The sequence below is a fragment of the Struthio camelus genome, chromosome 18 (genome assembly GCF_040807025.1).
Source record: "Struthio camelus isolate bStrCam1 chromosome 18, bStrCam1.hap1, whole genome shotgun sequence".
NCBI classification, from domain to species: Eukaryota; Metazoa; Chordata; class Aves; order Struthioniformes; family Struthionidae; genus Struthio; species Struthio camelus.
The window spans coordinates 16,770,500-16,795,271 of record NC_090959.1 but is presented as its reverse complement, the minus strand read 5'-3'; the positions used below and the strand labels follow the sequence as shown (position 1 = coordinate 16,795,271).

Here is a 24,772-nt window from a genome sequence, read left to right as displayed (position 1 = left end):
AGCAAAGACCTCTGCCCTGCTGCTTACTGAAACTTGCTAATGAACTTAAGTAATTGTTTTAATTGTTTGGCGGTGGGGGGGGGGGGGGGAGATCGCAAAGATTGCAATCACAGTCTGGTCTCTTCAAGAAACTCAACTAGAAAAAGTAACCACTCCTAGCTGTGTGGCGGAGCCAAGAGTAGCAGAAGTCTTGGACTTTCTTTATAAAGAAAGGTAACTCATCACTGTATTCATTTCCTTCTTTCTTGACACAATTGACAGTATGACTTATTGGGCCATCTGGAATGCACATTGTGTTCTTGGTAGACTCCATGCAGGGCACTTGGAGGAGCTCAGCCATGCTCACGTCCTTGGTACTAAACTTCTTGGTACTTACCAGCTTGCACCACCTGACTTGCAGCTTAGCAGAGGGAAAGAATCATTTGCTCTAAGGACTTGGTTTCAAGATGCACTCAACTCTCCTACCGGCACTGAAGAGAAGCTGTGAGGGTTTCGACCCTCTCAAAATCAGGTAGAGCCAAATATCTCACCACCATCAACATCCAAGACTTGTCCATTAGAATGTATTTATTTGAAAATAGGTTAAAATGCCTGGCTAACGTTTCAGAGTGAAAGATCAAGCTTGGTCGCTCCCCACAGTCCATCCTTGTTTTGTGAAGTGTCCTGCTTTTCTAAATAGTGGTGGGATGAGAGACTCCTTCATTCACTCAATGGCTTCCATGACTTCCATGACAAGAGTTCGTGGTCCTGTCATGATGAGGCTGCTGATGGTCTGATAGTCCAAATGCAAAACGTACATGCCATTCACAGAGAAAACAAACTGACACACCTGCAAGAGAGACAAAGGGCTGGTTACCTTCGACTGACGTGTGCAGGCAAGTACTGCTCATGACTAACTACAGTCAGCCTTTGCAATGCAAATAACTTGCTTCAAAATCCTACAAACCAGAAAGCATTACCACTCTAAGCTATGCTAATAATCACTGTGCTATAAGCACCGTATCATAAAAAAAGGACCAAAGGGATTTAAACAGTGAGTTAATAGAAAGTACAAAGACTCATTTATGAGCAGTGGTTCATTTCACAGATGGAAATGAGGCACAATATTAACGCTTGGTAATGTGGCAGCAAATCAGATTAGTAAGGGAGAGATGAACTGGGGTCCTGGGCAAACGAAACAAATTCACCCATCCCCTTCCAGTCCTGCCTGAAGCAAACATGGAGTCAAACTCTTCCTCTGAAGAGACTCATTATTTCAAAATATCCAAGTAACTTTAGAGTTATACCAGCTTGTAGAAATTACTCCCTCGCTGCTAAGGTTTTTACAGTGGAACTGTGAAACTACATATTTCTTTAATTCGCCCCTAAAACTAGGTCTCAGTTCATTTCACCTGAGCTGGCAATACTGGAGATTACTAGATGAGTCAAATCAAGGGGAAATTATCAGTTTAAAGTCATTGAACTTTCCTGAACATAAAAAACAGTTCTGCACAGAGCAACCTTGTTAACAGCAGACAAGTGCAAAATACATTACATTGCAGGAGTGGTAAGAGCGCATGATTCATGATAAAGATCTGCTTCACTTTAGTTACATATAGTTACTAGGGCTGAACTGGGAATTCCCTGCTTTTCGTACCTAAAACAGCTCTAAAGTTTGCCAAAGAGACAGCTTAGTTTTCTCCATGTTTTAGCTACCCACAGTTTCTGAACTGCTCTGGCAAAAGCCAAGTCCCAGCTATGGAACAGAAACACACTTTACACTTTGCCTGCAAGACAGTATGTCTTTCACTCTGCCTCTCACAGCGTTATCGAAGCTTCCCGAGCTGACGTGATCAGATTTATCTCTGTTGCAGTTGGTGGGATTATCAGAGGATGTTTCTAGCCTGAAAAGTTCAAGCAGAACATAAGTCCTCTCTCATGCTAAGTCATCATGATCAAGAAATACCTTCATCCCTGCAGCAGCAGCAGGTCCTCCTGGGTCCACCGCTTGGATATGGCAAGGTCTTCCTCCTCGGACCACAAATCCCCAGCCCACAGCATCTCCCACAATCTGCAAGTAGAACAAAAGGGCTTTAAAAAAAAAAAGAAAAAAGAAATGGGTTTTGTTTTCTTCATGTGGAAGAGGTCCTGCTGTACTGAAACTAAGGTTAACTGATTAGCTTAAACACTTCCACAAGTGAATGTCCCACCTGTCCATGGAGCAATGACAGGCTACCCAACTCCAACTGCAGTACCTGGATAGAGGGGATGTAACAGTTCTAGCGATGTGGAGAATTCTTCTCAAGATCCTAATCTCTGTGATGAGCGGGAGGGAAAAGAAGGGTTTGCCTCAAGGCTCCTCTGACCAGTAAAAAAGAAAAAGGACCCTTATGTTCTGCTTCCCGTTACATTAGCAATAGTCAATGTCACCCAACAGTTCTTTCTCAGCCTCTCAGGTGGGGGAGGACACACTTGGGCACCAGTGAGCCTTCCATATCTCCACAGTTACAAATCTCTGATGGTTCTCAGCATGGCAACTGGGCACCAATTCCTCCTGGGAACCTTTGTTTCAAAGAGATTGGTTTCTTCTGTCTCTCTCTGCTTTTATTATGGTGAACCTTTTCTTTCACCCGAGCCAGTGCGGTGTTTCAGAGCACATCCTTGACAATAAAACATCCCTTCCATTTTCTCCTCTCTCATGCTCAACTGCGGGTAGAGATTAGCCTCTCTGAGTTTGTGAAAGGTTTTCAAACAGGCAACATCTGCAAATCCAGCATGCCAGGGGCCTTTGCCCTTCTGGATTGTTTAATTCCCTATCTGCAGGTATAGTTAACACTTCTCCTTGCCTTGTTCAGTGTCTTGCTACGTTTGGGTAAAATACACATTTTTAAGAAACATTTAATCCTCCAGTGTAGTGTCTTCCTCTGACACTACGCTACCATCATTTGGGAGCGTATGATGGAATATTGCTGGGCTCTGTGCCACGTACGGTGCAGAATTACTTGCCATCTGCAAAGCTGCTTTCTAATTAATATGCCATGCCAGCAAGTACAGAAGAATGAAGCACAGGCAACATGAAGTTAAATGCAGGACCTGCACTAAGAACACGTTGAGAACATTTCTAGAGAACACACACACAGTGTTTGCCTTTTTGCTAGCATAGGACAGCATTTCTAGGATGGAAACATCCACTCTTTCAACTTTTCCCACTCTATTCTCAGCTTGTCAGAGCAGTTTGCTGTAATACGTTGGCCATCTGATGTGACTTAAAGAGAAAACAAGTTCTCAAAGCACTTTCCGCATTACCCATATAAACAAATAAAAGCAACTGCACAACTAAGCAGAAGGAAATGAGCCATGAAAGGCCCAGCCTGGCAGAGTTGAAGGGCAGGGCAAGGGCGTTCTGGAGGGGAATGAATGGCCTGTCCTCATACATCCCACACCGATTATCTGCTTTATTTTTCTTGATCCTCCCCATCAATTTCTAAGGCAGAGTTAGAGGGACCTGCTCCACAGCCCTTCCGTAACCCCACTCGCATCAAACTAGTAAGGTACGACAGCCACCACACTTCCTAAACTCACGCGGAATTTCGCCTGATGGAGCTGGATAGGAAAGGTTCAAGAAGTAGGGAGTGTGGCACTTCTGGACAAATGATCACTTACACAAAAATAAAGAAGCATGACAGGATCTGGAGGGCAACACCTAACAGCCCTGCTTTGACTGGCTTCCACTATCAGGTTGTACAGCTCTATAAATAAATTAGAGGAACAAAAGCCCCAAACTAAGGTTTTCTGCACCTTCCTGGAGATTTTGCAGAATATTTATTTCATTCATGAAAAAACAGGCAAGATACAGCCCATTATAAGAAAGAGCAGAGTGGCCCTCAAATAGTCCCCATTGACTTCTCTTTCATACGACCCTTTTCCTTCACAAACCTAGTGATGCCTTCCATATCTGGTCTGTAACATAAAGCCAAAACATGCATAAAACAGTCCAGAAAGGTGACTCTCTGTGGCAGAGAGGATAAGGGATGTCCAAGTCTCAACTATCACGAGACTTGACTGAATCTTCAGTTTGCACGGAGCTGCGTGACATATAAATGGGACTTTTCCCACCCAGGAAACTTTCTCTTTCCTAATTCTACCTCTTCGATATACATCAAACTAAAGCAGGGGCTACAGAGAGTGAACACCAGTTTCACCCACAAGAATATGTGAAGATATCAACCAACTGAAACTCGCCAAGTTAGCTAGCTGTGATGATGTGACGTGCAATCAAAGTTTCAACACTCAGAGGTCACAGCAGCAGACACAAAGCTATCAAAGAGCGGTCAGAGAGTTCAGTACTGCTAGATTAGCAATACTGCTCATACTGATCACTTACAGTTAGTGTTTTCTTGATGTAGGGGGCCCCAGGGGACAGGAGCTCTTCGTTGGTGACTGGTCTCTTTAACACTAGAGAGGAAGGTGACAGATACCATCAGAATCAAGGGTTTCATACAGTAACATGCTTCATAAGGAAGCAGGGGATTACCATAGGCTGAGGAACAGGCATTAGAATCAGCTACAATTGCCGCACATAGAAATCTTTGAATTCTTCCCAATTTTTTTCAAGATAATTACACAACTTTTCAAATCAAGCCCCAAGGGTGAGGCTGACCCTCCCCTCTTGCACATTACTAAGTGGACGGTGGATAGGTTTGGACTTAAGGCCTGAGCCAGCCTATACCGTAGGGAATTAGATATATCTTATGCAATGACAGGGCAACGCAGAAGCCCTGACCTGATTTTGGGTTGCACTCAGCCACAGGAGGGAATACCAGTGTAGGAGTAGCACTGAAGTAGGGATTGGTGTTTCCAGAGAGGGAAGTGATGCTGCTCCTTCGAACTGCTGAGACAATTTTAATCTCCTTGTTGGGCTGGACTGAAAGAGGCAAAAAAATAATAATTACCCGAGGAAGGAATAGACTAGTCCAAAATAACAAAATTACTCCACCAGCCTGGCCCACATCTAAAGGGTAAACATGCACTGAAGGTGGTAGTTGAACACAGACAGTATAAAGCTAGCTTTAAATAAGAGATTTCAGGGATAAAAAGCAACGTAGTGTGGCACGGTGGAACCCTAAATACAAAATGAATGCCCTGTTTTTGAGGTTACAGGAGTTTTATATATATGGGAATGGTCTGTGTCTACAGCAATCGTTCTTTGCTGTCCATGTAAACGGAAAGATAGGAATCAGATTTTCTAGCTCTTTAAATGCACACACATACCTATACACACGCACACCTAAATTTGATCATTTTTAGTTTCCTTTCCTGCTCATTTCTGCCTGTGCCTTGATTTTTTTTTCTTTTTTTCCTCTCTTCTAAAAGCTGAACTGGAGGCATTCCCACTCCAGTCTGACATTCCTGTCTCCTAACAGCCCACATTAGTCGTTGGGAATTCGAGGTGTGTGAGATAACTGGATCAGGACTGAGAGCCGAGTTAACGTCCTGTTTCAAAACACAAATTACCTCACTTCCAGGAAAAGAAATAATAATTTACATCTGACAGGAAGCCTCTAACTATTAGAAATGGTAATGTTAGAAATCTGAGAAGTTATTTTCCAGGGATGGGCAGCTGGGGGAGAGACTGCCACAGCATCATAATATCCACCACAAACCAATTCTTGGAATGGGTGGTTACTTCACAGCATGCCTGGGACAACACTCTAGGCTCCTGTTCACTCTGGCCATGACAGGCTTACTTTCGCACCTTTCCACAAATACATCCACAGTTACCAGAAAGAAAGCTGGTGTTGCCCTGGTCTGGGTTGAGCTTGCGAAGACAGAAGGGACTGTCCGGGCTCTCGGACAGAGCACGAGAAGAGTTCTCATTGAGTAACTCTGTGAGGCGACGTCTCCGTCGGAAGTTGATCCAGAATTGATAGAGGATGTTACTGTCAAAGAAGTGATGCCTGTTGGACACTGGGAGAGAACAGAAGAGGAGAGAGCGGCTGAAGGTGTCTGGAAAATATATGACAAATACATTGAGGGACCTAAATTAATTATTTTTAATGTCTTTATGCTATATTTCAATCTTTCTAATTGTTTGAGAACGCCAACCCAATGGCTATCCACAGGGAAATTGGAATAACAAAGCAGCCTTTTCAGAAATGCCGTCTCCCAGAGGTAGGCCACTTTGAGTCACAGACCTCAACCTGCCCCTTTCCCAAGACACTTGGAAGACTCGATGCCTTTTGAACTGAAAGTTCAGTTCCTGCAGAAGGTTATGATCCCCAGCAAAGCATAACTGAACATCACATCCTCACAAACAGCCTTCAAAACCCAGGGGAGGATCCCAGGCCTCTGGCCTGAAGCTTTGAAGAACTGCAGAGAAATAACTTGAATTTCACCTCAAAGTCTTTGTGGGTGATGCCCGATTGCTCTGATTTCAAAGGTCATGAACTCCGAACATAGAACTAAACAGATCCATTACCATCTTCAAGTGGGCACTTGACGAACATTTGTCGCATGACCTGAAAGGGGATTTGTTCCTAGCAAAGCCTCGATAACTATGCTCTTCTTTTACGTTCCTTCCCTGCTTCAGCCTGAACCTTCACTCACCATGCTGAATGATCCCATGCTCCAGAAGTGCACGGCCCAGCTCCACAGCTTCCTTTCGGTTTGCTGTTTCTCCTTCCTGAATGAGCCAGTCAATCATTTCACAGCCCAAGAACGTCCTCTGGTACTTGACAGAGTTCTCCTCTCTCACCTTCAGAATTGAATCTTCAATGCTGATCAGCCTGGCACAGAGGTGGAACACAGCTCCCGTGACCCTTAGCAGCCCTGCCTACCTACACAAGGAGCTCAGCAGGAGATAAAGCCAGCCAAAGCAAGACGAAGAGAAGTAGGCAAACTGTTCCAGACAAAACACTTCTGTCTAGGATCAGTGGGAAGGGAGGGAGAAAATGCACAGATGTAATTTTATAAGGTAATCGGACAGTTTTGTATATCTGTATCACAAAGGAGGAAGCAGTTTCAGCAAAATCAGTTCAGCAGGAACCTCAATTAAAGACTGCAGGGGAAAGGCAAACAAGCAATCAAATGTATATCCAGACATTAGATAATCCAAATTGATGGAGAAGATGCATTTCAGTAAAGACAAGTGCATTGTTCGCTGCATGTGTGAAAACTAAACCCAGTGCATCCACGAGAGGGTGCAGTGGCCTCAGTCATAAGAAGAGCTGGATGCTCTTCTCCAGTCATTTCTTCTGCCACAGCTGTGCAAAAGCAAAATACAAATGATGCATTTCTGCCAGAAGGGCAGGGAGACAGCAGAAATCACCTCTCTGTTTGCCTGAAGAAGGAATTCTCCCTCAGTGCTAATTTGTAAATCTGACTTCCAGAGTGTTGAGGATCAAGAAAATATTAAGAGGCCGTTAAAGGAGATAGAGTGAGCTCTAACATTGAACCCAGTCTAATGAAAAGATTGGTTACATGTCTGTGAAGATGGTTTGGATTTAGAATCGTAACTGATCAACAAGAACAAAACGTTTCTCAGCAAACATCTTGATACGTACGAATTTTTCCTTACTATGTGAGAATTGGTGTTTCCACTGGAAATTTTGCAGATAGACTAAGTGAGGTACAGGGATCCAGGTCCACAAGGGGCCTTGAAGATCCTATGTCCTGCTGATTTCAGTGCGACACGACTCCCAAGTGCTGGTGGAAAAGTGACTCAGCTAGGGAGTTCGTGGGAGTGCTGGCAACAGACACTGGATGGGCCCATCCCAACCAGCACTTTAACTACAAATTAGATCCTTCCTTGTATTGGAACCCAGAACTCGCACTTGGGTAGGAGTCCTTCAAAATATCAGCAAGTTCAGGTTCCAGCTCTTCTCCCTCTCTAAGATCCAAAAACGCCTGCTATTCTGTTGCTGTGACAGGACTCAGGAAACAGTATTTCCTGACGCTACAGCATGGGGTACAAAACAAAACAAAAGGAAGAGAAAGGCTGGCTGTAGTGGTGGTTCCCAGGTGCAAAGTGTCAGCAGAAGCGGAACCAGTAGACTGCATTTCCAAAGCCCTTGCTAAGAATTATTTTGCAGGGAAAAGACTCACGTACTTCTCATAAAGACTCTGTCCTCTCATGAACACCTTCACGTCCTTACTGAGAGGGAAGGTCCCATCATCCTTGCGGAAACGGTACAACAGCTTGGCATCCTTGTAGTCTGAATGCTCATCACAAACTGAAAGGAGGAGTTCAGAACAAGCACAACAGTACTGTAGGGTGCAGTCAGCACAGCCTGGATGTCAGACCAGACCATAACAGATAGACAACAGAGCTACACAGAGCACAGACTCAGCAGTTTCTGCTATCTCTAGGTTAAAAGCTATGGAAGTTTGTGTGTGATACCCTTCTCTAGGCCTCTCACAACGTTGCTGAAGCCATCCGTGCAGCAACCAGCCCACACCACAACTAGCATTTGAGCCTCGTGTCCCCAAATTAGGTGCTTAAGAATCCCTGCAGCCCAGCTGGCAGGAGAAGTCAGTCCCACTGTAAAAAACTTCTTAGGAAAGCCGTCTACATTTTGATCCAGTCACTAAAATGCTCATTAAAACTTTTTTTTTTTTTTAAATGTTGCTGTTTAGGTCTAGATGAAAAAAAAAATAGAACTGCTACTGCCACACATAAGCAGACTTGGGGGAGGGAGGCAGACCTCCAACACTGCATCCAAAACCCCATTAGATCACCGTTGTCCGTGTTGAAAATACTCGTATATTAAAATGTGTAATGACATTCCACATTCAACTTTTCCACACTGTTTTGTGCCAGCCCAGCCTAATTTATTTGTATGGCAAGCTGACCTCTGGAGCTTTTGAATTTTTAAAGCTAGGTGCATACAACTGGAATAATTCAATCAATACAAAAAGTCTCATTTTCACATTTACCTTGGGGATGAGTGCACCACCTGTGGATGCATGGGTGTTAAGTGTATGCAGTGTTTCATGGGCAAATATTTGAGATACACTTTTGAGATAATCTTGACCGCAATAGACTCTCAGACTAACCCTCCCCCAGAAATCACAGTTCAGCTATCAAATAGGTCCTGCCATTCTTCAGGTTCGCCCATTTGAACCAAGAAGAGAGATATTTCTTGCTTAGTTTCAGGGGTAAAAAAAGAGTAAAGTAAGAATATGCCCAAAAAACAAAGAAAACTAGTCAAAGGGAAAAAGAAGAGAGATATTTCCTGGCTAAAATAATGTGCATATAAAAATTCAAAAGCCACAAGACAGTTCTTGTGAAAATTTTAAGTAACAATTGTTCATTTCTTCAGAACAGACTGGCAAAACCTCATTCCCTTTTTGGTGACCAGCTCAGTCCTAATAACTATCAGATTATCTGGAGTTCAGAATTCTTCCTGAATACTCTTCATAGTGCAAAATCAGAACATTGCATCAGACAAGGAGAGAGGTCCAGACAGTTGTTTTAAAAGGTGAAAGTTTTCATCTTCTTAACTGAAAGGAATAATGAATCAGATGTCATTACAATTGGTTGATAGGTGAGAACTGAACACATTGACCAAGCCCATGGAAAGCCAAAATACTTTTGCTATTTGAAGACCAATTTCAACGTGTTTCCAGCATGTAATAGAACAGCTCAAACCACATCAGATCATTAAGAAGCAGCACAATGATGTGCATGAGATAATTATTGCCTTCTGGATCCCAATCAAGAAGAGTGCAAACAGTTTAGATAGCCAATTGAAAAGCACTTAGCATCCTGTTACCATAGAACTAATGAAAAGTAATGGTCCTAAGATGAGTCAGAAAGTCAACTTTTGTGTTCTGCAAGGAATTATCACAGGAACAGGAGGGACATGTCCGCAGTAAGCTATCAAAACAGCACTGGTACCCAGTGCTGCACAGGTTTAATAACTAACAGATTTATTTGAACTTAACAGCCTGGCTGTGAAGAAATCACTGGAAAGATGGAAAAATAATCAGTTTTAAGCGTTAATGGTTAACCAAGAACTAACTGCTTCATCTCTATTCTTTTGCGATAAAGCACAGCAGCAGAGCTTATTTTTATTCAAGGTACCTTAATGTAAAGGGCATTAATGCCTGCAAGTAGCAGATGGCAACTGAAAATGTTTGCATTGCAGTGGGTAAAGACAGCTATTTCTGGTCTCTGTAGAAGGGAGGGGAAGATCAGGTTGAAATTCGTATGACTGTCATCTGCTTCTATGTCCTCAGTTGCATCCTCTTGTGATAAACTACCAGCGAACTTCAGGTAACCACCTCTCTTGTCCTGAAGACTTGGAAGCAGGTTTGCAAGAGAGCTCAGCCAAGGGGAGTATGCAGGTTTCTTCTCAGACAGTTCTAGTTACAAACCTTCCCATGGAGGGCAATGCTCTCCCAGCTTCCTTTGCAAAGGGACCCATGGAAGCTGAGTCCCCCACTGCGCCACTGACATGTGGCTCTTTCTGAGAGCCCAACAAACAAAAACCAAAAAAACCCATAAACTTATTTTCTTTTTTTATTAGCAAAAAATTTTTTGGCCTAAAGCCCTGATATATCCACAGAAAAACCTGATTAAGATAAAATTGAAGAAATCTTCATTGACTTCTTATTTAAGAATCATTGCTCTTGCCTGTCAGAGTGGGAGATATGTTGTCAAAGGCAGGAAAGGTCAAGGCAGGGAAGCCGTCCCAGACTTGGCTGAACATCTGGTCTTTTCAGCATGGCTCTGTATTGATATGGACAATTGTCACACAATAAATAGTGTTTTCTCCATGCTAGCATCACATAGGAACCAAGAGAACAGGAAGACTTCAGCAGTGGCTGTCTGAATCCGATTCAAATGAAAGCCTTTAAAATGGTATCACACACATTTAGTTTCGAAGGGATACATTCCTGTAGGATTGCTTTGGCCTCAAGTTTATAGCGATTGGACTACCTTTTGCACTGACTGGCATGGACTCCACACCTTACTTCTCCTACCCCAGCGTATGCTGGGGAACTGAGGGACACTGTCTTGGCATGGTAAAAAAATGAACGTTGGTGCACACATGAAATATCCGCTATCATTCATCTTCCTTTTCTGCATGATACAAACATAAGCAAAGACTAGCATCTGTAAAAATATCCACCGCTCTGTTTAGGCGGATGCATTTGCTGCAGGGAATACAGGTCAGACATTACTGAACTTGCTTTCAAATAAGAGACACTTCAGATGTCCTTTTTTTTTTTTTTTTTTTTTTTTTTTTTTTATAAACAGTACATAGCCCTAGTATCTTCTCTGTGGCACAGGGAACTGAGATATCCTCCAAAGCACTACAACTTAACAGAGATCCAGTTCTGTATGGCCTTGTATTTGCTCCAGCTCCTCTGGGAGACCTCACCCATGGGAGGGTCATAAAACAGAGACTTAACTACTCCCATCTCCCGGACTGACTGACAAACACTGTGACCAGACACTCAGATGTCCTCTCTGGGGAGACTTTAGGGGTAGCTAAAAAAGCCACAAACCATGATGGATGATGTAATGGTCCATTAGCTTCTGCATTAGGCGGATACCAGTCTCTCGGTCAGGTGCTTCTTTGTGGTCAATCAGCCAGTCTGTGAGCTCCTTTGCCACGAAGCAGTTTGGGTATGTTCGGAGGTGGTAACGTCTGTCCTTAATGAGCTTCCCGTCATGGAGGCGAAGCCTAGAGTGAAAGAACACCATTGAACACAGCTGGAGTTACAGGGACATCAGAGTCTAAAAGCTCAGTATCAACCCAGCCTGGAGAAACCACTGATGATTTGGAACTTCTGGCAAGTGCCCAGTGGCTTAACTAAACCTCTTTGCTTTGCAAGACTACATCAGTTGATTCTAAGGAGCCTTCAACATCTCCTTCTCTCCTACTATCACTACATAGCTTTGTAATTGTCTGCAGCAGATTTGAACCTGACATGTCTTTTTGTTCTAAACAAGCCTCTAAAAAACCACTGCACCTAACTGCAGCTTGTGAAGAAAGGCCAAAAAATTATAAAAAATAATAGCACATATTCTTGGCACAGTTCTGTACCTAGCTCTCTTTTCCCCATTGACTATGCAAGCAAGAACAGTAGTTGCCCCCTGGACAAAGGCTGAAGTCCTAGTCATAGCTCAGGGTGGGAACGTTAATGGGAGTATTTGTTGTTTCTGTGTGTAGCTGACGAATGCCAGGCTAATTGCATACCCTGCTGTGTTCCTATTCCCACTAATACACAGCACACAGTATCAAGACTAGTCCTACGCACGTGCATTAGTGCTGGCTAGTGAACACACACCACACACTAACTCAGAGAAATCATGGCTTTCAATCCCATTGTTAGTCCCGATGTTTTCTGGATCACACTGGGACAGTTTACTAGAACATACCTGCAAGAGTCCTATCCTGCAAACTCTGGTGTAATGGCTAGTCTGTGACACTGATGGAAAGATTTATCTGAATAAAGGTTACTCAGGTAAGTATGGCTTTAACTTTTGAAAGGACTTTAACAACTAAGCAAGCCACAAAGCACAGATATCTTATGTATTCAAGCCAAAGCTAACCCAATTTTGCATGAGATCTAACCACAAGCCAAACTTTTGCCCTGTAGTCATTATTTTCAATGTCATATTTTCAAAATCCTAACCTTGGAATATGCCCAGTGTGTGCAGCAGATTCAGAGAGGAGATGTTTAATTAATATCTTCTCCTTAACTCCAAATTTTTTCACATTTCAAATTATTCATTTCGATTCACAGTTCTGCCTTGAGTCAGTATATTTTACCAAAGGCATTAATCACTGGATCATTTCTTTACTTAATGCTTCAAGTTCTTTTGTTCTTTCTAGTATTTTTGAAGAAGTTATCTGTACTTCACATCATATATGATATTGTCTGTTGGACTATGCTCTCCAGCAACCATACAAGAATTCCTAAATATCCTGAAATCTAACAGATAATAGTGGATTATTCTACATTATAGGATTAACGAATACTAGGCTGTCAGAAGTCTTCAAGATATGACCCTTGACCGGGTGAAGAAGCTTTATTCATTGATCGCTAGAATTAACGTTCTGGCTACTATGAGCAAGTAAAATTCTTATTTCTTAACAGAGATTTTCAGGGACACATACATCTTGCTGTATTTACAGACCTTCCAAGTCACACACAAAAAAGCACAGCAGGAATTTTCAGTGCAGAGACATAAGGAAAGCAGTCTGAAAGTTAGGCCAAAAATTTCAGGTACAGCCAGTACCTAAGTATCTTTGGAAAGAGGTATCTTGCTTTCAACTGGCTTGCCTCAAATTCTCAAGTCTACACTCAGTGTTTTACTTTTTTTTACCTGGAAAATTTATTCCCACAAGTGCCAAGCAAGCATTTTGCACCTAAATTTTACCTGAGACGAACTGCCCACCCTACAACAGACAGGTGGGCTACACCCTTCAACTGCACATACAGAAGCTCCCAGCCTCCCCATGCTAACATCCCCCCCAGTCAACATATGCAGTCAATTTTTTTTATATGCTTTCTTTCCTTAGCAATCATTAAGGGGGAATGCCACATTACAGGCATGTTTGTTACAGATAAGAAATGTTTAACCAAAAGTACTCTATTGCTGTTGAGTGTCAGCAGAAGTCTATAAAGATTGTATATATACACAAATATATATATATATATGTACAGATATGTATATCTTTACCCACAATGACACATAGACTACAATCACACAAGGTCTGAATAGAAGCTGATTGGAAAAATACTGTTTCCATCATGTTTTTCAGACTACTGGTGAAAACACACACATATTGTGAAAAAGGGGAAAAAAGATTTTCAGCAAATGAATACTATTAATAAAAACAGTATAATACAATTCTATAATAAAAATACTAAACACTATTAATAAAATGAGGAGGTTTTTTTAATGTATTATACATTCTGAAAACTATTCCATCATGAACATTTATCAAGATAGGAATTAAGCAGTATTTAAGCATCTCTGGAGCAGCAGTGTCTTGGAACTTTATGCTGTTTTCACGTGAAAAGTTTGCCATTTTGCTCTTGGAATCAGTGCAGCAGGCACCGAAAGACGCACAGCTCAGTGTCTCTGTGTCCTTGTTCATTTTCCTCTCCTTTACTGTTTCCGGTCAGCTAAGAGGAGACATAAATTTTGTCCTTCACATACAGAAAGATATAACCCCACCCGCGTCTTTGAGTGGCTCACCTGACTCCCTATAAACCAGTCAATAAATTATGTTGGAAAAACAAAGCTAATGAAACTGACTGGTTTATCATCATGTTTCCAGATAAAAATTTTTAGGGAAGGATGTGTAATGCAATATTATGACTTCTCTACATGCCAAAACCTTCCCTGTGTACGTTTTACTTCTTCAAAAGGAAGAATAAAGAGAATAGAATAATACAAGGATAAAACCCTTGCTGAAACATGAGAACTGACTATTACAAAATACTCCTCATTTGGTGGTCAGTGTGCTGCTTTCACATGCACTTGCTCTGGATAGGCTGCACTGGGTAACCAAATTGTTTCTTTGTCAAGGTCGCCGAAAAGATATCATTACTCATTCTGTGTAACCTTGTTGAAAGGCAGATCTGCAGCAGTGTAAATAGAAAAAAACCTCACGGGATTCAAGTGTTTAAGTCACTTCTGTTGTTACAACTATGACACAGAACTTGCCATGGATTGAAAGTCAGATTGATTTTCTTTTCCTGACCTGAGATGTTCCTTCTCTTGGATCTAGCTTTTACCTGTTTGCTGTGTCCTTTCCCTTGTTTTTATTCCCTCCTATTTAGATGAAACTATCCCAAACGCTTCAGACAGCATCACTGGGAGGCTTGTTCTCTTGACTAAGCTTAGTGCAGGAAAAAGCATCTGCTCTAACACATCCAATTTCTTGAGAAGATGCAAGGGAAAGGGAATTTTCCTACGCTGGCTTAAAGTACTATAATTCTCTGTGCGCTTTCACGTTTGTGTCTTTCTCACATGGAGTGGGGCTCCAGAAGTGGTTTCCATTCAATCTGTCAATAGGTGTTTCTCAGTCTCCTCCAGGTTTTCACAAATACAAACTCTATTTTTATTATGGTTCCTTACTAACCTTGATTAGTCGTCTTAAAAAATTTAGAATTTTTTTAAAATAGATTTTTACTTTGCATTTTGGAACATGTTGACTATTCACATCATCTCCTGATACTTCTTAGTAAGTGTTTCTTTTCCAGGTAGTTATTTTTATGAAAACAATATACTTGACTAGAATCAAGCCTCCCCTACTGATTTCTGATCAGCCACTGACTGACTGTAAAGGAACTGATATCTATTAATCTTCTAAATAAATGCAAGGTGTTACCCAGAAACCATTTTTCTCCTGCCTTTCTCTTCCAATTGCACTTGTCTTAATTATATTTTATATATTGCATCAAAAGACATTTGTACTCTGACAAGATTATTTCCAGTGAAAAATGAATAGTGTTACTCTGTAAGCTAAGGTCCAGACTAGCTCATTTGAACTCTTTCTTTTGCAATAGATTCTCTGGCTGCATTACTGCAGGTGCTACACTCCTGGGGAAAAAGGAAAGCATTGTGTCTTTTTTGGGTACCCCTGTAACTAACGACATAAAATCAGCACAGACAAGACTCAGAACATTTTTCCTTCAGTGGAGCACCTCTGCATTTCTCTTCTGCCAGGCATGTGAATATTTATCACAGCTACTTTCACTGAAGTGAAAAGAGCCCTACCTTTTCTCTCCATTCAAATTCTAGGTTGAGCTAGCTGCCCTCTTTAACACAGGCTGGCAGCACACCTCTGCTATGAAGAGCGTCCCCAAAGTGTCTCTGTGGTGCCTGCAGTCTGAAAGGGCTTTCACCAATAATAGGCCAAGTCGTACTCTTGGCACGGGCCTTCCCTTCTCTTTCCAAAGGCAGTCAGTCTTCCAGGGGTGTTTTGGAAGTCCACTGCTGGAGCAACCCAAGCAGCTCCTCTCCTGATTACTTCTGAGGGTTCACATTTCATGTGCTCTCATAACTGAGAGTCTGAATCTAGGACACACAGAGAAGCGAGAGGCCTTCTGGTTACGGAAAAGGTGCTACTTTTACTGTATAACAATACAGTAAAAGTCAGAGCAATCCCACAGAGCTGTAGTCACTGTGCACAAAGCGTGCGTCTTTGTGAAGCAGGAACACCTCCACAGGAGCTGGTGGGGAATAGCTCTCCGAGCTTCCCTTCACCTCCTACCCATGTAAACAGACCTTGAGCATCTCAAATGTCAAAGTGGATCTTTCAAGGATATTAATTCCAGTTCACATTGCCACAGCAATCAAATACAAATTAATAGCCTTGAAAACAGGTCATCAAACAGGTCATCACAAGGATCGTTTCTACTCCTGCCTTTACAGTTAAATGCTCGGTAAAAGGCAGCAATAGGCACAACAGCATACCTGTAAAATTGCTGCTAGAGAGGCACATGCAGGCCGTGCAGCAGAACGAGCACTGCAGACAGGCTCAGCAAAACCCCGCTTGCTGCCTTCCAAGTCTGCAAAAACACAAGTACATTCCGGAAGGGAGGAGAGAGCTCGGCATGACTGTGTCAGCCCTGCCAAAGTGGTATAAAGGTGTTTTGTTTCCATTCTTATATTTAAACGTACATACAGGAAGATGGGACGTGAACCTCAAAAAGAAATCTCAGTAAGTACAAGCCTACTTTCTAGTCTTCATTTTCATCTGTGCTGAAAACTTACTAATAGGCTTTTTAAAACCAGACATGACCACTCTGATCATTTAGTCTGATCTTCTGAATAATGTAGGCCAGGGACTTTTACCTAGTGACTCCCACATCAAGTTGCGTTACATGATTCTTCTAGAAAGACATCCCCACTTCATTCAAAGATCTGAGTTCAATAGAGAACCACCAAACCTTCTGTTGGCCCAGTATTTTGGCCAGGCATACAACCTTTGGCAGTTCAATTAGGCATCTAAAGTGAGCTCAATTTTCAGCGCATCACAGCCTTAGCACTTAATTTAACAGTGCCTCAATCTGAGTATCCAAATAAATCACTCACCACCTTTGAACATTTTGTACAGTACTTGAAATCATAATTGTTTTCTTCACAGGAGAAAGCCTGCCTTCCTCTTGTTTCTTTGACTGAGACATAAATCTACTGAGTATATTTTACATCTAAGAATGATTAATGCTTTTAATGCAGTTATTAAAGAACTGCTGGTTCACTTGACCATGACAAATACCTGGGAGAGAGACTGTACAAGGCTTCATCTATACCTGAAGACACTCACATTACGATAGCGTTGAATTTGAAGTACCTGTTCCAGAATACCTCTGTGCAGATAAGCCATTTGTTGCAACTAAACTAACTGGACTCTCTTACAAAATGCCACCCAGGAACCCAGTTCCTGCTCTCTGCTGCACACATACAATGCTCAGAACACCTAGTGAGATCTTCATGCAAGAGTGTATGTCTGGAACAAAAAGAGAAACAGCAGGAGATGTAAGGTATGAGAGTCTGACACAGCAGTTCTGTCAAACACAATACCAAGATTTCAGCAGAAATTTGTATCTTAATCTTTCTGATGAGGAGAGACACAAGGTCCAATTCCTCTTCCCTCTTGCAGACTAGAAAGCAGCATGTCCGTGGAAGCTGATGGGCCCTCACAGACCTTATGCACAGCAGCCAGTATCCCCATGATTTCTTCATGATCTGTTTTGTTCCTGGTCACCCCCATGAACCCTTTCCCTTACCCCTCACTTGCGCAGCTGGTTCTGGCTCAGAAATCTGTTCTGACACTGAACAGACTCATCCCTCTGGCCAAACCAAACTGAGAGGGATTTGCAAACTTCCTTGGAAGCCAAAGAATCATAAAGATGGAGCAAAGGTTTGTTTGGTTAAACACAATGGTGGGGAGGAGGCAGGGCAGGAAGTGGAAAGTAGAGAAAACAAATGTTTGAGATTTTATACAGATACAGCAGCATTATTTGCTGATCAAGGCTTACAGAATTCACATATGAAAAGCCAGGCAGACTGCAGCTCCCAGGGCAGTCCTGCACGGCTCCTTTATTGCTTATCAGGGGGTAAGCTGCAGAGCACAGTGCAGACATTTAGTCCTGCTTCCTTCTGCTATTGCCTGAGGCAAGGTCTTTCAGCCTCCCTGCCTCAGTTTCCCCATCCCTACCCATCTGACACCCAGAGCCCTGGGAAGTTTCATATCACCTACAAAACACAGCTGCTCTCCACCTGTCAAGCTGAAGTTCCTGAAAGTGCAAGAGACAGAGAGATGCTCAAGCATTCAGCATCCTGTGCTTTGGCTTCAGGTAATTCTCATTTCAGCTGGATGAGCTGCAACAGAGGGAGCTAGCAGGGGGTGGAGTCTCTCTCTTCACCTTCCTCCCCAGGCTTTTAAACTCTTTGCTGTCCAGCAGCTCTCTTTCCAATCTTTCTGCACTGAGAAAAGGCTCCTGCCCAGCCCGAAGGAGAATGATGCAACTGCTCCGTGCCAAGGCACCAGCAAAAGGATTATTGATCCCACCCACCTCTCCATTGCTATGAGCACTGGACACCATGGGGTCTTTCACTGGCATTTGGATCCGTCACCCACAAAATACAGCTGAAGAAAAGAGCAGTTGCACTAGATGAAATCCACTTGCTGTTCTCTAGGCAAAGAGCTCAAGTGTTCAAGAGCAGGTCAGCGGTGTGATGCAATCCAGGCCGCCCAAGGGCGGAACGGGTCTGCTCTCTACAATCAGGTGTTTGCAAAACAGCACATGTCTCCCAGTGTTGTTGTTTCAGGGGTTAGCATACACTGAAAACAAGAGCTCTCAGCTCGTCTCCACACTCTTGAATTTGGCTTATGCTTCCTTCCTACCCCCCCGCCATACTTCCCAGAAAAATAACTTGCATTAAGCTCACCGTAGCATAACAAACAGAAAAGGACCAGTCAGTTCAAGATGCATTCTCATTGCAACGGGCTCAGCCTGAAAACTGTTTGAGATTCTAGGAGCTCCCTAACTCAGACAAGGATACTCCAAGGCACTCCAACTTTGGGGGGAAAAAAATGAGTGCACCACAAGGCATGTCTGCTTGTTTCAGGTTCTCTCTCCTAGATCGTCCCAGTCACTCTAACAGAAAGATATTCCTGCCCTGCACAAACCTTGTCTTCCTTCAGGATTTTAGCATCCTTTTTAATGGTTCAGGGAACATTCAGGTTGGCAGTGAGAGAGAAGTGAAGCTTCCAGACAAATATTGGGAGGAAAAAATGGGTTGGTAGTATCAGTTGTCAGAAGAGTATAACATTTGTACTGTGTCTTTCCCTTGCTTCCAAAAACTAGGGCACTGTGCAGTAAGGGAGAATAGTTCTGTTCAACAAACAGATTTATTGTATCCCTTTCTCCTCTTTACAGTCACACAACTACCAGACTGATAGGCAATCTGATATGCTGGTGTCCTGTAAAAAGAACTAGGAAGCCAGATCATTCCCCTTTCACGGATCTGATTGCAGTTTTAACCCATGGGTTGATAATTTTATTGTCTCTCTGACTACCTGACCCCCTCTCCTTTAGCCCACGGTCTAAGACCCTTTTCAAACTGCAGTCACTTGGGAGGGGCAAAACACCAGAAAAATAAATATGAATAAGCCCGCTCTGCCCATGGGATGGAAAAAGTAATAACCTTACCCCTCTTGAACTGAATTACTGAAATGAGGCAACTCACTCTTAGATCGACTACTGCTTTTCCTTGTAAGAAAATTAAGCTCATTTTGTAAACCTGGCTTATAATTTGGGCTGCAAATCTTCCAAAGGCAGAAAGGTTTGATGCAGTCCTCCATCCTCCCCGCAACAGTTCTCCCAGTTGCTACCTAAGGAAAAGATTTAATTTCTGGAGCTAGGACAGCAGTATTGGGGAAAGATAACAGACCATCACTACATATTTAAAATCCAGCCACTTTGGACATGGGCTGTAATTGCAAGATGGAGCCTTAATCCTTATTTGGTAGTTATAAATCCTTACTATGATACAAATAAATGAAGCTGAGGCTAATATGACTCACTGAGGAGGTATAACATAGATACACAGAGCTAATTTTACAAATCTTGCACTAGCAAACTTCTGTTCTGGGTTCTTCTCGTTATTCAAAGATTTATTTCCCAGTTGCTACCTACGTTTTACAATGAAGCAGAATGGACCCAGACGGAAACAAGCAAACTGTGCTCAAGAGCTGGAAAAGCCTACAGTCACACACTTAGAAGCAGTTTTGCTTTTCCAACCCCACAAGATCCACAAGGAAAAGCAAAATGTTTTCTCAGTCATGCAGGCTTTCTTGCAGAGCAGAATGTATTTTCATGGTCATATGAAAAAAACCTCTCTAAGTTTCTCAAGAACTGGGACAACAAAAAAACAAATGTTCAAAAGTGGCTTTCAAAAGAGACGACCCTATGCTTTGCTGTGCAAAATGATTCAGGAGTATGGCACCCACGGGACAGCCTCCTGAATCATCTTTGAAAGTCCAACCACAGACCAAAACTGCACACAGGCAGTACTGCTCCCATGCAGCCAAGAACCAGAGACCTTGCCACAGCTGCTCAGTATCACCACATCCAGCTCCAAGTTTGAGGGAGGATGCGAAGGGAGCAGAAAACCTGTTTTTATCTAAAGTAAAAGGTATCTTCAGATACCTGAAGGTGAAGGGCAGGTGAGCCCCAGTCATGCTGAGAGGAGCAGAAGAACAAGGTAACAAGGGAAAGGAACTGGTTCACCTCTGGTTAGGTGGGAGCGGGGAGAATAAGCTAGCAAAGGGGAGAGGGAGACATTACCATTTGGGACAAAAGCGCTCAAAGATAATGCCTTGAGCCTCCTGCTAATGGGAAGCAGTCTAAGTCCCAAGGACTAACCCTGAGCACACCCCTGCCCCAGCCTAGAGGAGAGAAGGGATACACCTGGGTCCCATTGCCTCTTACCTCAGTTGCTCTCCAGCGATCATCACTTCTGCCCTGTGGTGCCTCTCTGTTGCTTTCTTCTTCAGGCTGTTGCTCAGGCTTTCCATGCCAGGCTGGAAGCAGGTGGTGGTGGTGGTGGGGAGATGTGCCCTGAGTAGCAGAGAGTACTGGGGGACTCAGCACACCCCATGGGATGTAGGTTTCAAAGATGCTCACCCCCACCACGGTCCCTCTACCCAGCTGGCAAGGTGCAGGTAGGCAGTGTGAAGTTGCTGGCTCCTGGCTCCCCGCCTCTCCTTCCCTCTCTGTTGTCTGGAGGAGGAGCCTGCTGCAATCTGATCCCGGCTTTGCTGGTTTCTCATGGGCACATCTCCAGCAAGGCTTCTGCTGAGAGCCCCTGAGCTCTACCTAGGGGAGGGAGAGCTCCCACTACCCTCAGGTCTCCCAGGCCCCCCTCTCAGCTCCTGCAAGTTGGCAGAGCTGGGTTTTCAGCAAGCTGGAGATGGTGTCCTTTCTGCTTGCTGTGTGCAAATGAGACATGACTCCAGCAAGCTCTGTGAAAACACAGGTTGTGGGTTGAGTGGTCTGATTAGGGACAAGATGAACAAAGTCAACCAGTAGTCCCTCCCTCATACTGTTACTTTCCCACAAAGGTTTCAAGAAGTGTCTTTTCTCATGCACAGCCTCGGCATGGGGGACTGGTTCCCACCTCTTCCCTAAGGGCCGCCTTCTCCCCAGAGTGGGCTGCATCTAACACCATGGCCAATACTAGCTAAAAAAAATGCACTCAGAACAGCTTGGGACCTTCCTCATCGCAGCAACCCCCACAGAAGTTGGGTGGAGGAGCACAGGTTGTAGAAGAGAAGAAGCTAGAGCCAGCCCGCATCCCCGCTACCTGCAGAAACAGCCTGCCTAGTAGAGACCCCCTTCTCTGTAGCAATCTGAAGCCCTCCCCTATCACTCCTAACAGAAGATAAAAAATTCAGACTGCACCAGCATCCAGCCAGGCGCTTTAGCTGTGCCACTGGCAGAAAACAAACTCAATCAGTCTACGCATGAAACACACACGCAGCAATGCAGCTGTCAAGGCATGCAGACACCATGCAAGCAAGGGGGCAGAAATCTGACTCAGAAGATGCCTCTGGATGCAGAAACAAAAGGTGCTGCTATTCCATGTTAGCTAGCGCAGGTGAGAGCTTCACTGTTGATTCAGTCATCTGTGTTTGTACTGGAAAGGCCACTGGAGCATGGCCAGAACTGCGTGTCATCAGCTCCTTCACTGCACAAAGACAGAAGTTCTCCACTCAGAGCCAGTAATCAAAATCCATTGAGGCTCCTGCTCTCAAATTAACCAGTATCACTGAAATCACACAACTGAAGTGACTGCTTTGCAGCTGGGGAAGGTTTAAAGCACGAGCACAGTCCCTGGCAGTTTGGCAAGTCACACGTCCCTAGTCAAGAGTTTTGTGCACAGAGCTGGCATCAGAGAGATCGAGTATAACCAAAACCAGCCAATTCACCAAGTACTCCAGAGGGAATCTTAAGGCCAAGTACAGCTTTCACTGCCTCATGCAAGTCTCCTACTAACTTTAGCTGTTAGCAGATATGTGGTTTTGCACTGTCTAGCTCTGCAGTAAACTCAGCAGCCCAGCTTCAGACTTTCAGCTCAGGCCTAAGCCCTTCAAATGACCTAAGCCCTGAATCAGAGCTTACTAGAGTTCACAGCGCTATAGGAAGTACATACCTAATAAAAATAATGCGATTATTCAAATATTGATTAGCAGTTCCCTTCATTTGCATAATCATTTAACTTCTCTGCAGCGTCATGAAATCCACAGGAGTTAGATATCCTAAGATAGCAGTTAGAGGCTTAAATACAACTGTGGGTCTGGGTCTTGTGAAGACTTACTGCCACTAATTTTGTGCTCACTGAAATCAAACATAGGCAGCACTAGGACCTAATTAGCAAGAGCTGGCACTGATGAATCTGGGGCTCTACTGATGCCAAGCTGTTTGTTTGTATAATGCTACTAGCTTTGGCCATTAAAATCTACCTCCAGGCACTGATACCTGCCTCAACTACCACTAGCCGTTTCTATTATTCAAGACATGTTTTCTGCAGGCCAGCTGACCTGGAAGTGATAATGTTCAGGCAGTTCAGGCAGGGGAACTGGGATATGGAGCTGGTTAATAATGACTGTTGTTGCCATTGGATGCCTATGTAATTATATTACTATTAGTTAAATCCAGAGTGAAAAATACTGGCTAGCAAAGAGTACCAGAGACGCAAAGGAGGGGAGAAAACCCTAACAAAAGAAAACACAGAGAAGATGGGGTTGAGGGAAGGGAAGGAAATCCTGCAAGCTAAGAAGGCTCTTTGCTTCAGTTAGAAGCCTAACAAAGCAGCAGTAAACTAGATGCTGTGTTTGATCAGATCAGCTTTAGCAGCAGTTCCTCAGCCAGCAGCTAGTTAGCCAACATCTCAAGTCTGTTTGAAGGCTGATGAACACAGAAAAGAGGAGTATTCTCTGAATTAGAGCAGAGAATATTTCACAGTGGAGAAGGAATGGCAAACCAGGAAAGCTGCTTCTTAGCGCCTTTGTACTGCACTCATCAAGTTAGCAGTGCCTTAGAGCCAACTTTGGGTCAGTGCCTGGTGGAAGAGGTGGCTGAAAACTCCCCAGCAGCCACCAGCCAGGATTACTCTGTGGCACCCACGGCCACAGAGTAAGAGAACAGAGAAGGGAGACCCTGGCTAGTTTGCAGAGTCTTTGATATATCCCGTGGGGCTCCTGAATTATTACGATGAACCCAGAAAATTATCAATAAATAAAAGCTAAGACTTTATCAATAATAAATGATCTCTTCTTATTTTATGTCTCAGTGACTGACAAGCAAGCAAGGGAGGACAGTCTAAGGAGGGGCACTGAGAAACCACTTGGACATGAGTCTAGGTCTCCCCTACAGCAGTTATTCAGTGAGGTCTAATCTTCTCTGGGAATCTGGCTGCAGCTGAAATACATTTCGTCATGTCTCAGAGCTGCATAGCTCTGCCACTAAAGCCCAGATTTTGATACTTTCCACCCTGCTAAGTAACACCTTTCCCTACAGAAACCTAACATGTGCAGGGAGCAAGCTGTCCATACAGTTAGGAGTATCCCAGCTGAACAAGGGAATCTGCATCCTGCCTCAAACCACCTTCCTTTCCTCCTGTGGTTTCAATCTTTTGTTAGTAACACAATTTGCTGTATTGCTTCCTGGGCAAGCAGGAATCCCTGCTAGTTATTAAAGGAAACATGGAGCTTATTTACCCTAAAACTCTTTTACATTGGTAAGACAATGGTAATGCCAAAGCACTGTACAAAGGCATTTTAACATAAATGAGACTGGGCTGTCAGTCTGTTAAACGGAACAGTAACCCTGTCTTTGGGCTCCCTTGTAGCGGGTAGAGCACTGCCTACTGGGCAGTGCCCAGCAATTGTTCTGCCTATCTCACTTTCGCTATCAGTAAGAGGCCATGTAATTCCTCTTTAAAATACCTGGAGCACACAGACTCCAGGGGGAGAAGAAATCGAAGCTAAGGAACACGCTAACACAGGACCAACGGGCCTGAAAAAACTGAGTCTAGAAAGGAAGTTGCTGACCACCCAAGAGTAAGAAGCGTGGGTCTGGTGCGATCCTCTGCAGCGCTCGCAGAAGCACACAGCCCAGCTGGTTTTAAAACAGAGCATGATCTGTTTGCAAGAGACGTTCTGTGACACAGTGTCCTTGACAGCAGGGGGCTGCACTTACACAAGCAAATCCTTCCAGGCTTATACTCCCCCTATGCCATAATACCACT

At 43.6% G+C, this 24,772-nt stretch overlaps 1 protein-coding gene across 4 annotated transcripts in view; it reads right to left on the bottom strand.

Moving 5' to 3' along the window:
* Nucleotides 1-486: 486 nt before the first annotated feature.
* The window catches only part of LOC104141538 (DEP domain-containing mTOR-interacting protein), a 36,508-nt gene continuing 12,222 nt past the window's right edge, over nt 487-24,772 (bottom strand). For 2 of the 4 annotated variants that reach the window (XM_068912880.1, XM_009670882.2), the window contains 9 exons: nt 20,953-21,081; nt 11,494-11,672; nt 8,087-8,210; nt 6,586-6,764; nt 5,761-5,946; nt 4,763-4,903; nt 4,364-4,434; nt 1,946-2,050; nt 487-829 (listed from right to left, as the gene is read on the bottom strand). In XM_068912880.1, the coding sequence (XP_068768981.1) occupies nt 704-829; nt 1,946-2,050; nt 4,364-4,434; nt 4,763-4,903; nt 5,761-5,946; nt 6,586-6,764; nt 8,087-8,210; nt 11,494-11,672; nt 20,953-21,038 (1,197 nt within the window). In that variant the 5' untranslated portion in view covers nt 21,039-21,081 and the 3' untranslated portion in view covers nt 487-703. Of the gene's footprint in view, nt 830-1,945; nt 2,051-4,363; nt 4,435-4,762; nt 4,904-5,760; nt 5,947-6,585; nt 6,765-8,086; nt 8,211-11,493; nt 11,673-15,727; nt 16,362-16,426; nt 17,167-20,952; nt 21,082-24,772 lie in introns of those variants that run through there. The other 2 variants (XM_068912882.1, XM_068912881.1) reach the window with 2 other exon arrangements.